Source organism: Monodelphis domestica, chromosome 7 (assembly GCF_027887165.1).
Source record: "Monodelphis domestica isolate mMonDom1 chromosome 7, mMonDom1.pri, whole genome shotgun sequence".
Taxonomy (NCBI): domain Eukaryota; kingdom Metazoa; phylum Chordata; class Mammalia; order Didelphimorphia; family Didelphidae; genus Monodelphis; species Monodelphis domestica.
Window position 1 is genome coordinate 57786192 of NC_077233.1, and position 16713 is coordinate 57802904.

The 16713-nt window shown below is 39.9% G+C and overlaps 2 protein-coding genes across 5 annotated transcripts in view; both read right to left on the reverse strand.

Moving 5' to 3' along the window:
* The window catches only part of C7H3orf20 (chromosome 7 C3orf20 homolog), a 98969-nt gene extending 87203 nt beyond the window's left edge, over positions 1 to 11766 (reverse strand). For 2 of the 4 annotated variants that reach the window (XM_007500271.3, XM_007500269.3), the window contains exons 1-3: positions 11611 to 11766; positions 8915 to 9028; positions 3596 to 3714 (exon numbers count right to left, since the gene is read on the reverse strand). In XM_007500271.3, coding sequence (XP_007500333.2) covers positions 3596 to 3714; positions 8915 to 8931 — 136 coding nt within the window. In that variant the 5' untranslated portion in view covers positions 8932 to 9028; positions 11611 to 11766. Of the gene's footprint in view, positions 1 to 3595; positions 3715 to 8914; positions 9029 to 11610 lie in introns of those variants that run through there. The other 2 variants (XM_056804702.1, XM_016424507.2) reach the window with 2 other exon arrangements.
* A 487-nt stretch (positions 11767 to 12253) lies between these two features.
* The window catches only part of CCDC174 (coiled-coil domain containing 174), a 27506-nt gene continuing 23046 nt past the window's right edge, over positions 12254 to 16713 (reverse strand). The window contains exon 11 of the mRNA XM_001366409.4: positions 12254 to 15255. Coding sequence (XP_001366446.3) covers positions 14972 to 15255 — 284 coding nt within the window. The 3' untranslated portion in view covers positions 12254 to 14971. The remainder of the gene's footprint in view (positions 15256 to 16713) is intronic.

Sequence of the window (16713 nt, forward strand, 5' to 3'; positions counted from 1 at the left end):
ATTTTAAAATTAATTAAAAAAAACAGCAATTAAAAAAAATAAAGAGTCAGAGCCCAAGTCTTAAAGGAAGTTACAGTCTAATGAGAAGGTAGAAAAGGAGATCCTCAAATTGACATAGCCCAGTGCACTCATTACAAGGCAGATTGTGATAAGGGTCAAGAGTGGGTAAGGCAGAAATTTGAAGAAAGGTCATTCTGTTTTTGAGAATTCATGGAGCTGGTGACATCCAGGTTGGACCCTAAAAGGAGGGAGGGATTTCAACTTGATTAAGGGAGGAGTGGAGATGAAGAGATCTCTTCTGTGCGGAGAAGATGGAATGAACAGACACTTGGAAGAAGATAGAAGAATGAGATTATAGGGAGGGGAGTGATTAAATGTAGCTGAAGGACCAGCTTGAGGTAAGGATGTATAGTTAGGTCAGAGCCAGAGAGTGGATGGTCTCAGATGCCAGGGTTAGAGTTTAAACTTTTTCTGGTAGGCAAAAGGAAACTACTGAAGAGTCTGAGAGGGAGAGTGTTATTTTCATAGCAGTAGCATTAGGGAGATTACTCAGAGAGCAGTGTGGAGGGCATGATGGAGGAGAGATCAATGGGAAGCTAAAAGACCAAGTAGGAGATGACTACCATAGCCTTAGCAAAAAGAGATGTAGGCCTGAACTGGGATGGAGAGAGTGGGGATAAAGAAGAGATATCAGAAATGGGAGCTACTGTAGAGATAGAAACGACAGGATTTATCAATGGATTGGGTGAGGAAGGGGTGCCAAAGTTATGATTCTGGCTGGCTGGAAGGATGATAATATCATTAACAGAAATAGAGAAGTCAGGAAAAAGTGACAGCTTTGAGAGGCAAGAGAATAATATATTCCCCGAATTTAGAGTTTCAGTTTTAGATATGCTGATTTCAATATGCCATGCAAATGAACACATCCAGCAGGAGAAAATTGAAAATACAGGAATTGACTCATGTTTCAATGCCATTCCACAAACATTGATTAAATGCTTACCGTGTACGATGCACCCTACTAGACTCATAGGAGATTCATTCTACTGGGTTTAGGACTAAACAAAAAAAATAAACAAAAGTAAATAAAGTATGTACAAGTAAGAAAAAATGATTCCAAAAGGGAGAGAGTACTAAAAACTTGGGGGATCAGAAAAGACCTTGTGCTTTCAGCTCTGTCTTTTGAAGGAACCTGGAATTCTATGCAGGAGAAGTGAGGAGTGAATGCCTCCATTTGTGGACCATTTGGATAAAATCCTGGATCTAAGAGATGGAACCTTACATATAGGGAACAGGGAACAGGTCAGTCTGATTATAAGGTAGAGTGTATAGAGAGAAGTAATATAAGGTAAAGTTGTAAATGTAGACTGTGAAATGCCTTAACTATCTGAATGAGGATTTCTAGGCACCCACTGAAGATTGTTTAGTGCTGGTGGTGGTGGTGCTGAGGGCTAACGTACTTGGGTTTGTTTTTAGGAAGAATAAGACCAGAAAGGTAGGTGGGAGCAAGAATGTGGCAGACTTCAGATGCCAGGCTGAGGAGTTTTGCATATTGTCCCCAAAGCAATAAGAAGCTAACGGATGTCTAAGTGAGGGGTGATGTGCTCATATCTGTTTTAGAAATGTGAATTTGGAAGCTGTGTGAAGAATGAATTGAAGAGGGAGTGACTGGAAACAGACACTAAATTAATAAGTAATTACCACTGTCTTGGGGAGAGGTGATGAGGACCTGGACCAAAGCAGAGACCAAAGTGTGAGTGATATAGTAGAGCTGAGAGGAACAAGACTTAGAGACTAGTCTAATATCAAGGGGAAAGGAAGACTTACGGATGACTCCAGTGTTATGAATCTAGGTGACTAGAAGGCTAGTGATGCAAGTGATAGAAATGGGGCATGGGTAGAGAAGGGATGGGTACAAGAGGAAACATAGTGAATTTTGTTTTCAATATCCTGAGGTTGGCTCTGCCCACAAGACACCAAGGTAGAGATATTCAGTTGTCAGCAATATGGGACTGGAATTTAGGAGCATTACTAGGGCTGGATAAATTTGAGAGCCTTAAAAAGCGCTTTTTATTCTTTCATATAGATGATAACTGAATCCACAAGGGCTGAGGAAATCCCTGAGAGAAAGTAGAGAGAAAAAAGAAGCAGACTCGGGACCCAGCATTGGGAAAATCCATGAATAGGCAGGAAAATGACACTAACACAATAGGCAAAAGTGACTGAGGAGTATTCAGTCAAGCAGGAGGAAAACATGGAGAGGAGAGGGTCACAGAAACCAGAGTTGGAGAGACCACCTACATAGTGGAAGTGATGAACAGTGACAATTGATAATGCCAGAGAGAGAAGATTCATTTGATGCCTAGAGTTGGGAATCATATTGTAAAGGACTGAGGTTTTGTGGGAAGTGAGGAAATGGAAGAGTAGAACTGGGATGTTTGTTTGTTTTCCCTAGGACTTTGGTTGTGATATGTTGGAAGGTATCCAGATGGGGAATCAATTAAGATGGTTGATTGGATACTCCATTTATAGGAGCAGGATCTCTTGAAGGATCTGGTATTGTTTAATCTGCACAAGAGAAGACTAGGAGGAGGGAAGAAGAAACATAATTGCTTTCATAAAGTATTTAAAAGGCTCTTATGTAGGAAGACACGATTCTTTCTCTAGGTCCTCTAATACTAATTTCTTTTCTAAACCTTGAGTCACCATAGATTGTCCTCATGGAACCATTTAAAGTTTGGAATATTGTTATAATAATAGAATCCTGTATTGTTAGAATTGAAAGGGATCTTAGAGATTAATAATACTGATTTATAGTTAACATTTTAAAGTTTGCAAAGTTCTTTCAGTTGTTATTTCACTTGATAACTTACCTTGTTGCAGAGCCATTTGTTGTTGTTTAACTAAACCCATTTTACAGATGAGTAAGCTGAGTAAACTCAGGAAGAAACAAAAAGAAAGAGACAGGGCTAGAACCTGGGTCTTTGATTTCTCATTCAACACAGTATCTTTTCAGTTTTCCACACATCCAATGGAGGCAGAATGCTTCCCATATACTCCCAAACGAACAAGAAACAGATCAAACTCTTGTCAACATGGCACTGCCCCTCGGGTGATGTGGCTTCCCAGTTCTATGGGCACCAGTGTGTATGCTGACCTCCTGCCCTCAATGCCTGGGGGTCTGGACAATGGCTTCTTTTTCCAGGATGGATAGGTTTGCAGGAAAGAGGGGGCATTCAGAGCGTCTGAGATCTGGGCAACCAGCCAGAGGAATCTGACCTCTCTTGTACATTTGCTCTATTTCCCAGGACTGATCAGATGAGGAGAAGGAAAGGCCTAATGTGGAAGCAGTGAGAGAGGTATAATTGGAGTGAACCAAGGTGAGAGGTGAGAAAAGAAAAGACTTTTTAGTTGGTCAAATCATGAAGATTTAGATTCATTTGCCTTCAGTTGTTCCCTATTCTCTACAGGACCAAGTTCAAATTCCTAGGTTATTGTGGTCGGGCTTCTATAATCTGGTCCAAATCTACCTATTGAAGTTTATCTGCTCTTGCTCTCCAACATACATACTACTCTCCACTGCAAGCAGACTCACCTATCCCTTTTCGGGGTAATTTATCCCTATTCTTCTTCTTTCTGTCTTTGCTCATGTTCTTTCCTTCACCTGCAATGTCCTTCTTATTTCTGTCTAGAAAGGATCTGGCAGGCATTAGGCTGAAAAGACAAAAAGAAATAGTCCCTGGGTTCAGGGAGCTTACTGAGGGATATAACATGCCCACATTGATATAAAATATAAAAGGTAATTTAAATGATTAAATCAAATGAGATAATATCTGTAAAGCCCTTTGTAAACCTCAAAACACTAATAGTTATTATTATTATCATCACAAATCAATTTCAAGAGAAAATTCTAATAACTTGAGGGGCTGGAAATCAGAGAAATCCTTGTGTAGCAAGGGGTATTGGTATAAAAGGACGAAAGGTGGAATATTGTATACCTGCGGGTGCCTGGAAGGTTGATAATACCGTTGATAGAAAAGAGGGATGGGAAAGTATAATGCATTCTGCTTTAGACATATAGAATCTGAGATGGTGATGGGGCATCTAGTTTGAAATGTCCAGTAGGCAACTGGTGATCCTGGACTGGTGCTCAGATGAGAGACCATGGCTAGATAAGGTTGAGCATCATCTCCATAGAGAAGACAATTAATGTACAGGAGCTGATGAAGTCACTGGGAGTGTAGAGAGGGAGGGAGAAAAACCATACAATAGAAAACCGTAAGGAATACCTACTCTCGTTAGGCAACAGATGATGATCCATAAAAAGAGATCATGGAGTGGTCAGTAGGTAGGAGAGAGACCAAGAGTGGGCAGTGTCACAAAAACCAAGAGAAGAAAGAGTATTCAAGAGTAGAATATGGTCAACAGTTCCAAATGTTTCATGGAAGGCAAGAAGGATGAGGATTGAGACAAGGCTACTTGATTTAGAAATTAAGAAATCAATGGTCATTTCAGGAAGTACGTGTTATATTGAATGATGAATTGGAAAGCAAATTGCAAAGGGTGGAAAAGTGAATATGAGTTTCCTCATATTTCCTCACCTATTTACTTTCAGAAGTAAAGGTAAGGAGTATAAACAACTTTTTCCCTAGGAATTTGAGTAAGGAAGGGAATAGGCATATTTAGGAGGTTAAACTGAGCAGATGGAAGGGTCTGTAGGGAATTTTGGTTTTGTTTTGATTTTTAGAATAAAGAGACTTGAACATGGTTGTAAGGAATAGGGAAAGAAACAAAAGAGTTAGAGATGAAAGATTCAGAAGGTGGGGATGTTTGTGGAAGCAATCTGCTGGAGATTAAAGGTACACGTAGAGGGCTTGGTCATGTTAAAGATAAGGGCCACATCTTCATTAGAGAACAGAGCAAATGATAGAATGGAGGATGAGGTGAAGGGATCACGAGGCACAGAAGAAGAGGGCAAATGCCCATGGTTTTATCAGTAACGTAAGAGATTAATTCCTCAGCTGAGAGTAGAAGAAGAAAGGATAGTGTGGGAGGTTTGAGGAAAGAGTTACAACAGTCACTACAGGGAATGGGATGGAAATTCAAGTAGGGAAGAGTAAAAGAAATTGCCTTATTGCAATAATTGAAACTAGGCAACAAATGTATATAATCTATGTTTAGCATAGATCAGAGATGAGGAGTGACCAAAAGCAGGGATATAAATCAGCAGGCTGTCATAAGAGTCCATACATCATCAGATTCTAAAGGAAGGCCCTTTAGAAGCCCTGTGAGTAGGGAGAAGTAGATAAATGGAAAAGATATTATGGAGATAGGACCAACAAGGCTTGGCATTCAGTATTGCATTTAGAGGTGTGCATCCAAATTCTCAGTCTGATACTTTGAGTATTCACTGTGGTCTTGGCCAAGTCACTTAATCTCTCTGGACTTTGGTTTTCTCATCTGTAAAATGAGGTTGAGTTAGATGACATTGAAGGTACCTTCCATATTTAAGTCACTGCTCTTATCGTTTTCTGATTGAAATTGAAGGTTAAAGGGAAGGGGAAAGTTAAGGATGACTAAGGTATGAACCTGGGTGACTAGAAGAATGGTGGTACCATTGATGGACATAGGAAGTTTGGAGGAGTGATGAACTTTGGGGGAAAGAAATGAGTTCAGTTTTAAACAGATTGAGTTTAAGATACTTCCAGTTGAAGATGACCAGAAGACCTGATTTCAAAACCAGCTTCTGATGTTCCTTGTTGTGTGAACCTGGAAAGTCACTTAACTTCTGTTTGCCTCAGTTTCCTGAACTACAAAATGGGGATAATAGTAGCACCCATCTCCCAGGAGTGTTGCAAAACAAAATGAGATATTTGTAAAATACTTTACAAACTTTAAAGAGCTATATAAAGGGCAGTTAGATGACTCAGTGGATAATGAGCCAAGCCTGGAGACAGGAGGTTCTAAAACTGGCCTTAGACACTTCCTAGCTGTATGACCCTGGGCAAGTCACTTAATCCCAAATTGCTTAGCCCTTACTTCTTTTATGTCTTAGAAACATTGTATTGATTCTAAGGTGGAAGGTAAGGGTTTAAAAAAATGAAAAATAGCATCTATCTAAAACCATCAACAAGCATTATCTGTAATGGGCATAAGCTAAAAGCCTTCCCAATAAAATCAGGAGTAAAGCAAGAATGCTCATTATTTCCATTATTATTCAGCATTCTAGTAATGCTAGCAGTAGCAAGAAGAGAAAAAGAAGAAATTGAAGGAATTAGAATAAACAAGGAAGAAATAAAGCTATCATTTTTTGTAGATGTTATGCTGAGATACTTAGAGAATCCAGGAGAATCAATCAAAAAACATCAAAATGAATAACAACTTTAGCAAAGTTATAGATTACAAAAAAAAAACCAACATATAAATCATCAGCATTTCTCTATACCTCCAATAAAACCAACAGCAAGAGACAGAAAGAGAAATTCCATTTAAAATAACAATGGACAATATAAAATATCTGGGACCCACTTGCTAAGATAAATCCAGGATCACAACTACAAAACACTTTTCACACAAATAAAGTCAGATCTAAACAAATGGGAAAATATTAATTGGTCATGGGCAGGCTGAGCCATAATAAAGATGATAATTTTACCTAAAATAATTTACCTATTCAGTGTCCTACCAATCAAACTATACCAAAATTATTTTATAGAGCTAGAAATAAATGACAAATTTCATCTCTAAGGGGGAAAAAGGCTAAGAATATCAAGGGAATTAATAAAGAATATAAAGGAAGGGGACAGCTATATTTGGTCTCACCTGTTATTATGATCATCAAAATAATCTGGTACTGACTAAGAAATAGAGTGGTGGATCAGTGGAATAGATTGGGTAAACACACAGTAGCTAATTACTACAGTAACCTGGTGTTTGACAAACTCAAAGATCCAAGCTTTTGAAAGAATTACTCACTATTTGTCAAAAACTGCTGGGAAAACTGGAATGGGAGAAACTAGTCACAGATCAACACCTCATGCCAAATACCAAGGTAAAGTCAAAATGGATATATGTCTTAGAAAAAAAGGGGGATGCCATAAACAAATTAGGGGAGCACAAAATAGTTTACCTGTCAGATCTGTGGAAAAGAGGGGAATATATCCAAAGAAGACAGAGAACATTACAATATATAAAATAGATAGCTTTGGCTACCTTAAATTAAAGAGGTTTGCACAAACCAAACCAAAGCAACAAAGATTAGAAGACAAACAACAAGCTGGGGGAAAAAATCTTTATAGCAAGTGTCTCTGACAAAGGCCTCATTTCTCAGATTCATAGAGAACTAAGTCAAATTTATAAGAATATAAAGTATTCCCCAATTGACAAGTGGCCAAATGATATGAATAGGCAATTCTCAGATGAAGAAATTGAAACCATCTTTAGTTAACATGAAAAAATACTCCAAATCACTATTAGATAAATAAATGCAAATTAAAATAACTCTGAGATATTAACTCATAGCTATCAGATTGGATACTGAATGCTGAACGGGATGTGGCAAAATTGGAACACTATTACACTGCTGGTAGAGCTGTGAACTAATCTAACCATTCTAGAGAGCAATTTGGAACCATGCCCAAAGAGCCATCAAACTGTGATCAAACTCTTTTGACCCAGTGATACCACTACTAGATCTGTATCCTAAAGAGATCAAAGATACTTGAACAAAAATACTTATAGCAGCTCTTTTTGTAGTGGCAAAAAACTGGAAACTGAAGGGATGTCCATCAATTGGAGAATGGCTGAACAAATTGTGGTGTATGACTGCAATGGAATAATATTGGGCCATAAGAAATGACAAACACGATGATCACCAACAAATCTGGAAAGATTTATATGGAAGTGATGCAAAGTGAAATGAACAGAACCAGGAGAACATTGCACACAGTAACCACAATAGTATATGATGATCAACCGTAAATGACTTAACTATTATCAGAAATGGAAGGTTTCAGAACAACTCCAAGGGCCTCATGAAAAAGACTATCCACTGCTAGAACTAATAAAGTCAAAATGCAGATTGAAGCATGCCGTTCATCACTTTATTTCTTCCATGAATTTTTCTCTAGTATAAATGATGTGTTTTATTTCACAACATGGTGAACACGGAAATATGTACTGTGTGATAACATGAGTACAACCCATATAATTTTATCTGTTGTTTTGGGAGGGAAGAAGGAGGGAGAGAACACGGATCACAAAATATCAGAATTATCAAGTATCGTATCTACATGTAATCTGGAAAACATCAAAAATTAATTCAAAAAAGGCAAATAAGGACTTAGAAAAGATTGTTAGTTGCAGTTAAGAGACTAACATAACCTGAAAGAGAACAGTTTTAGGACAATAGTGGGGTAAAAAGTCATGTTGCAAGGGACTTACAAAAGAGTGAGAGGTGAAGTGGAAAGAAGGGAAAATAGAAATAGAGCATAAGGGGATGGTAGAGTCAAGTGAAGGCTTCCCTCCCCCCCCCCCCCCAAAAGAATGAGAAGGTTTAAATAAGTTTGTATTCTATGGGACAGAAGTCAGTGTGAAAAGAGAAATTAAGGATGAGAGAAAGAAGGAGAATGCTCTTGAGGACTGTAGGTCTTTGGAGGGGAAAGGCATGGGATCCCAAAGCACAAGAGTAGGTTTGACACTTCTTTAATTGTTGGGTAGGCAAATTTGTTTCAGGCAAGAGAATTCCGTTAGTAACTGAATAACAAAAGAAGGCATGTCTACCCAGGAGCAGAAGACAAATGAAGTGCAAATGCTGTAGGCAATGAGGGAAGGAAGGGAGGCAGGAAAGAGGAAGAGAGAGAGAGACAAACAAACAGAGAGACAGACAGAAAATTTTTGCTGTCTAATGGTTCACCTTTTATGACTTCTCATTTTCTTTTTAGTTCCTGAAGGTGGGTGTTCCTCAAGGTCTCAATGTTGTCCCCTGGTACTTACTACAGTTTCGGTCATCACCTCCACACAAACAGGTCTGTATTCCAGAGATAAAAAGGGCAGGGGGGAGAAAGACTTACTTGTACAAAAATATTTATAGCAGCTATTTTTTTGGTAACAAAAAATTGGAAATTGAAGGGATGTTCATCAACTGGGGGATGGCTGAACAAGTTGTGAAATATGATTGTAATAGAACACCGTACCATTGTCCTAAGGGAAATGATGAGCATGATTTCTGAAAAACCTGGAAAGACTTACATGAACTGATGCAAAAAGAAATGAGCAGAAGCAGAACATTGTACATAGTAACAGCAATATATTGCATGAGGAATAATTATGAATGACTTGGCTATTCTTACAATACAGGGATTCAAGAAAATCCCCAAGGACTCATGATAAAAAATGCTATCTGCCTCCAGTGAAAGAACTGGAGTCAGTGCAGATAGATACATACTATATTTCACTTTCTTATTGTTTTTGTTCTAGTTCTCTTTCACAAAATGACTAATGTGGAAAAATGTTTTAAATTATTGTACATGTAAAAGCTACATCTGACTGCTTGCTGTCTCAGGGAAGGAAGGGAAGGGGAAGAGAGGGAGAATTGGGCTCAAATTTTTCAAAATGAAGGTTAAAATGATTAAAAATTATATAAATATATAAACAATTTTTATAATAACAAATGGAGCTGGAAGACATGACCTCTAACATCCCCCCTTAGGAAAAAAAAAAAGAGAATATTTGCATGTCACCTCTAAATGCCACATGGATATCTCTTTGCATCTCAAATTCAATTATCTCCAAATGGAGCTTTCCCCCTAAATCCACTCCTCCTATTTTCTAGCACCTAGCCCCTCCTCTATTCCCCGCCCCCCCACTAATCCTGGTGCAGTTGTTTATTACCACCCATCTAGACCTCCTATCATTACTACAGGTCTTCCCACTCTTGTAACCTCCCATCCCTGCATCCAATCTCCTTTTCAACACTGCTGCTGAGAATATCGATTTAATATCACTCCTCTGCTCAAAATGCTTCACTGGCTCCTATTGTTTTCTGACAATATTTAAAATCCTTAGCAAGTCTTTCAAATCCCCCCCTCTGCCCCCAATTCATTGTCATTTTACTTTACATTTTACCTCTCTCCTCTATGTATCCTGCTCTGTCCAACTTCAACTACTCTGCTTCTGGAACCCAGACTCCTTTTCTATCCCAATTCCTCCTCCCCATCTCCCACCCAGTGCCAAAAGGTTTTGCCTCAAATACCCTCAGTCAGAATTATTCCACAGCACAATCCCCATAGGACATAGCTTCATCCCAGAATCCCAGATTCTTAAGACCTGGAAGGGACTGTAGAGTCCAGTCCAATTTGTAGCCAAACAAAATTCTCCTTTGGCATATCCAATAAGGGATTGCCCAACTAGCCTTTGCTTAAAAGATCCCCCATGAGGGAGGCCCTCCTTCTTCTACAAGTAGCCCTTTCTGCTTTTGGGTGGCTCATCTACACAGCCTTCATCTGCCTCCCCACAGCTTCTACTTCTTGGCTCTTCAAAGTGCCCCCCTGTACCCAACACAAATATAATCCCTCTTCCTGCAGAGAGCATGTCCAAAGCCAGCAAACAATTATCTTGTCTCTCACATCTTTTCCCCTACCCAACTCAGATCTCCTCTGGCATCCTCGTTTATTTACTTGACCACACACCTACACCTTTTGCCTCTTTAAACCTAAACCTAAAGACAACTCCTCATTTGATTCTTAAGCACCTAATATAAAATGCCAATATTTGCCCCACCTAACCTGAGCTATGAAAACAGACCTTGGTAAATACTAAGGTGCTAGAGAAATGGAGACTTACTATGTGAAGGACATTGTGCTAGGTGTCAAGGAAGACACAACAGAAAGCAAGACAGTTTCTGCTCTTGGGAGACTAACCATCTAATGGGGAGCACAAAATATACAAAGCACAACAAGGAATTTATCTTTGGGATCAGGACACACAGGTCCCAAGAAGCCCAGGCTCCATCCAGGAAGTGTGAAATATTTTAAATCAAGCCAAACCATGAGCAGGGAAGAAATTAATCAAGTACAGGAGCTTTTCAGATGAAACCATTTTAGAGAACAGCTGTGGGTCTGCCAATCAGTTTTTACAAAAGTATCTTCCATTCATTCCTGATTCCCAGTATCTATTTCTCCCTAATAAATAGCTACTTTGTGTTTTGGCTATAGCAATTAGTTCTCAGCCAAATATTATTTGTCCAGATGGGAGCAGATGCTCAGAAACATCTCTAGAAACTTCCGGAAGGTAATGTCACCAGACATAGATCGCTAGATATCTGAATGCAACCCTAGCTTTATTAAAACACAGAATCAATATTAAGCCCTGTGATTACATAGATTTTCAATAACATTTCATTTGGTTCCATGTCCCAATTTTCTAGTGGATTGTCTTGTTCTGCTATATTGTTTCCCCTTCTAAGAAACCTTGGGAGATTTCAATAACCTATACAAACAAAATGTCTCATAGCGGGAGGTGAGGCAGAATGATGAATTTCATTGATGAATACCTTTTACTACTGATATTCTCAGAAGCCTTGGGAAATACTTATCAGCTATTATGACTTACCTTAATTATTTTTCACATAAATCGATCAATATAATACCAATTCAACTCAAGACTCTGAGGGAAAGTAAATAAATATGGACCACTCTCTTTTGTTTTAACTGTAAAGACCAGTAAGCACTGTTGTTCCAAATTCTAAATTCTACTCTCTCATCTGTATGTCACAAGAAGATCAGGTTAAAACCTCACAGCAAGCAGCACTTTGCATGCCAAACAGAGGGGGAAAAAAAAGCCCATCCCTATTTTTGGCACAATGGAGGGAATAACTTTAGTACTGAGACTATGCAACATCGGTGGAACAACAGACTTGGCACGAATCTTGGATGTGAACATTTTAACTTTCTCTGGGGATTTCAAGCAAACTCAGTCAAAACAAACAGAATCTTATCAAGATACAGAAAGATGCAGAGGAGACTAAGTTATAGCAAAGCTAAAACAAATCGTTCCAGGAAATTTCAGGGGGATGGAATATATTTTTATATATATACACATATACATCTGTGCATGTGTGTATTCTATGTGTATGTAGACACACGAACCTAAATAGTATGTGTATGTACAAATTTAAATATGTATTTATATCAGGTCATTACACACATATACATATATTTCAGTTAAGCGTGGCAAAAACATGAGGTTAGTCATATTTTCCTGTAGAAGGAATTTTAATTATTTGTCCCCAGAGATTAACAGAGCTCTTAAAAATGTCTACAGTGTTCAGTTTATACATGGAAGAAATTTATAGTCTAATTGTCTCAATTACCAATAGAAGAAATGCACATAATCTAATCACCAAAGCACATAAAAATAGATCTTTTAGAGTACAGATGAGTCATTGCAGAACTCTAATGCCATCTGCTGGATCCTGAAGTACAAAATCTATCTGTAAGTAACACAATAAAACCTCTTTATCAGGTACTTCAAGGCATAAAGGGCCAAAATGGGATTGGACATCGAAGGGAAATACATAGAACGTTAAACAGAATTAATGTACAGAGGGGGGTTTTAGGAGTGGGTTTTGTGGTCTTTGGAATCTCTATGAAAATGTGATGGGGAAAAGGGACTGGAGACATTGACCAAACGGCACTGGACAGTTAACAAAGGCAATTCCATGAAACACTCGCAGTGAGAACTCTGGGCAGACTGAGGTGGCTTCACTCCCCCATTCTTTGCTTCATTTCTCTTATTCATCTTTGCATTCTCCCTTTCTCCCTCACCAATCACTCTATGCACCCTGGACACTCCAGCCCACTCAATTCCATTCACAAACTTGTCTCAGTGGCAGTTTTGTCTTCTCATCTTTTATTGTTTCTTCTTTGACTCAGTTTCTCACCCACATCTTTCCTACATTTCTTATTTTTAATCGCCAGCATTTTCTTTTGCTTTTTTATTTGTTTGACTTTTCTTCCACCTGTGAATTTTATTTCTTTCACTCCATTTGAATAGAGAGGGAGGCCTCTCACACCCTTGGAAGATTCTCTGTGGCGGATGCCAAGGAATGACACCCACAGAGGGTGATGGGCAGGATAAGTTGTGATCTGTATCAGTGGAGGGAACAAAGAGATCATAGATCCACTGAGTACAGAAATACTTAGCAATACAACTGACTCCGTCATTTGGCTTACAGAATGGTAAAAGCTAGTGTTTATAGAGTATTTTAAGTTTTACAAAACACCTTATTTATTATCCCCTAGGATGTGAAGTAGGTGGTATTATCCTCCTTTTATAGATGAGGAAACTGAGGCAAGTGTTGTCTAGTGTCTATGAGGCAAGATTCAAACTTAGATCTTCTTGACTCCAAATCTAGAGCTGAGAAAGGGGTTTCTTTCCTTTTAATTGGAACTTTTTGTGTGGTGGTGGAAGGTCATCTGGTCCATTCATTTTTCTCAGGGCCTGATCAAGTACATAAGAAGCTAAAGAGACTTTGGCTGCCTGGAGAATTCTGGACTTTGCTTTCCAACCCCTGACCCCATGAGAATGTGGATCTTGTCTGCAAAAACCTGCTGCTTTAAGTTGGGGTGCGGGGGATGAGAGAGGTGGCTGAGGGCTTCTCATGGGAGAGATGGTCTTCTCTCTGCATTTTATTCTGATTTGGAGCTAGTCTCCCAAATAAACACTGACATTTGGGGGCAAAGAGAGGGGGTGACCTTGTCTCACATGCTTCCCACAGTGACCTGGACCCAGAAAAAGAGAAGAGAGGATCAAATCCAAATATTCTAAAATGAAGTTTGTTGTTGTTCGCTCATGTTTCTTTGTGACCTAGGTAGGGGTTTTTCTTGGCAAAATATTGGAGTGGCTTGCCATTTCCTTAAGGCAAACAGGGTAAAGTGACTTGTCCAGGGTCACCCAGCTAGGAAATGTCTGAGGCCAGATCTGAACCCAAGAAGATGTATCTTCCTGACTCCAGGCTCAGTGTTCTACCCACTGTTCCTGTGGCTGGTAATAAATGTCCATTCTAATGAATACCAATAACTATGAGGAATAAGTCCTGTTTTCAGTGTGTTCTGACTAGACGAACTATCCAGTCTAACATTCAGTCAGCACACACTGAATTGAAGGCCTGCTGTGTACAAGGTCCCATTCCAGGTCCTGTGATAGTCACTTAAGATTTTATAAAAATGAAACATTTCTTAGGAGCTCCTGATAGGAAAACTCCCTTGACTGAGGCAGCCAGGCAACTTCTGTGCAGTCTTGGGGAGAGAGGAAAAGGGGCTGTACCAGGGTCATCAGAGGCAGCCCTTGGTCTCAGGACTCATTCTTTGGGCCTGGCATGACTCTCTCTCTGAGTCCCTCTCTAATTAAGTGACTGGCCTGGACTGTTTTAGCCTGAAAGTTGGCAGCTTTATTTTCTCAGGCTGGCAGTCCAATTGGGGATGGAATGCATTGCTTGCCTCATCTCCCTAACTTCGCTTTACAGGTTAGATTTCTTCTTAATTTACTTAAATTAACTCATTTGGAAGTGGAATCCTTTTAGGATAACCATTTGCAAGAGCAGGCCACATCTATCACAACAGGAATAATCGGCAAAAGGAAGGTACAGAGATTTTTTTTTTGCTCAGAATCTATTCTAATTTTTTGAATATGAAAGAATATTCCATTATAATTCCAATTGCGCTTTAATCCCATTAGAATGATACATGCTGGTTCAGCCCAGGAGCAGCAGAATTCCTCAGGTCTCCTTTTTCTGGGTCTCTTCTTTTCTATATTAAATGTTGGAATAACTTAGATTTCTTTATTGACCACGTGGTGATCTCGCCTCCCACAGAAGGAGTAAGGGAGAGGAAATAAATGTTATGAAATTTAAATTCTTCCTTCAAAGGAGGGAGTCACAGAGCAGAAGCCACTGTCCAAGGACTCTCCACACTTAGGTCACTTGTTTGTAATATGAGAGCATATCATCCAGACTCTGGTAAGGAGGGCTTGGGGCTTGTCTTGGTTGATTGGGGAAAGTGTTCGGGGTGGATTCATTGCTCTGGCTAGAGCCAAGCCCTGAGGTGTCATGTGAAGGTCCAGAGAGATTCCAAGTCTGGCCACTGAAATGACCAGTTTTCTTCTGGCCCAAAAAGTAATCCGACGGAGGGGCAAATTCAGGATCTCTTTCAGCCCTGAGATCTGACTGCTTCTTTGACCAGTGTCCAAAAGAAAATTCTAGAGGAAAAAAGGAAAAAAAAAACTTTTAGAGTATTTTACTCCCCAAATACCATGTATTATTCTTTATCTAGAAAGGGAATTCATTTATGTTTGATAAGCAATTTTGGACTTTAGAAATGTATGTAATTTGTTTAATCAGATTAAGCTAAACTACAGACATCCACAGTAATGGAAGGCATTCATTAGAAGATCATAAGGATCAGAATGCCTCTTTTTCCTAGTTATGGCCTGCAAAACATCTTAACTAAGAAAGGAGCAGAGACATTCTCAAAAAATAAAATAGATAATTTTGAATAAATGAAATTGCAAAAACTTGCACTTTAAAAAAAGCAATTCAAGTAAGATAAGAAAGGAAGTAGTTGGGAAAAAATAAACCTTTGCCTTAAATATCTGTAGGGGTCAGGATGTAAAGGAAACTGGCACAAGACCAAGAGCCCAGTGGATGAGGGATCAAAGGAAAGGGGTGATTCTCTGAAGAAATTCAAATGATTAATGATGTGTGAAAGACTGTTCCAAACTATTAATGAAGAAAGAAATGCAACTAAGCAACACTGGGCCGCCATCAGAGAATCTGGGTTCAAATCCCACTTCTGATACATCGCTAGCTGAGGGGCCTTCAGGCCACTGGATCAGCCTCCCCAGGCCTTTGCTTCCTCCCCTACAGAATGAGGGCGCTGGGGCCCCTTTGGGCTCTGGATCTAAGATCTTATCCACCAATCAGAACATATTCATTAAACTCCTACTCTGTGCCAGGCCCTGTGATCTGGGAGGTTCTGCCTCCCAGCCGGAAAGAGGACAGGACAGAGAATGGCCGCCCCTGGATGGCCTGCAGCAAGGCAGGCGCACTAATACAGCCGTCCTGGAGAGCCATTTCAGACTATGCTAAGGAAGTGACTGAAGTGTCCGCCGCCTTTGATCCTGATCCCCATGTTAGGCGTCCACCCCGAGGGGCTCAGAAACATCAAGAGAATCCGGGCGGCATTTTCTGTAGCGGCAGAGAACATAAACATGGTGGGTGCCCACAAAGAGGGGGACGGCGGCTAACAAGTGGGGTCAGTGAATGCCCCCGAATCGTGTTATCTAAGAAGCGCGGCAGGACTTTTTGGGTGGGTGAACTGAGGCAGAAAGAAGGAACCAGAACCGGAAAGACAACGCATGACTGCAACAATGTGCCTGGAATGAAGAAGGACGAAGAAAACAGAACGTGGGCTCTTTTTATGACCAAATTAGGCTCCAGAAAAGAAGTAACAAAATCTGAGTCTGCTGGCAAACACCGAGGATGGGCCTAGCGGGGTGGGGGTGGCACAGCCGAGCCCAGGCCGCAGGGAGGCCGGAGTCCAGTGGCCCTTACCCTGCCCTTCTCTGCAGCGGGGGAGCCTTGGGTGTGTGACATGGGGTACTGGCAGACTCGGCTGATGGGTGAGTTTTGAAGAATTAGCGGTTTTTCCTCTCTTT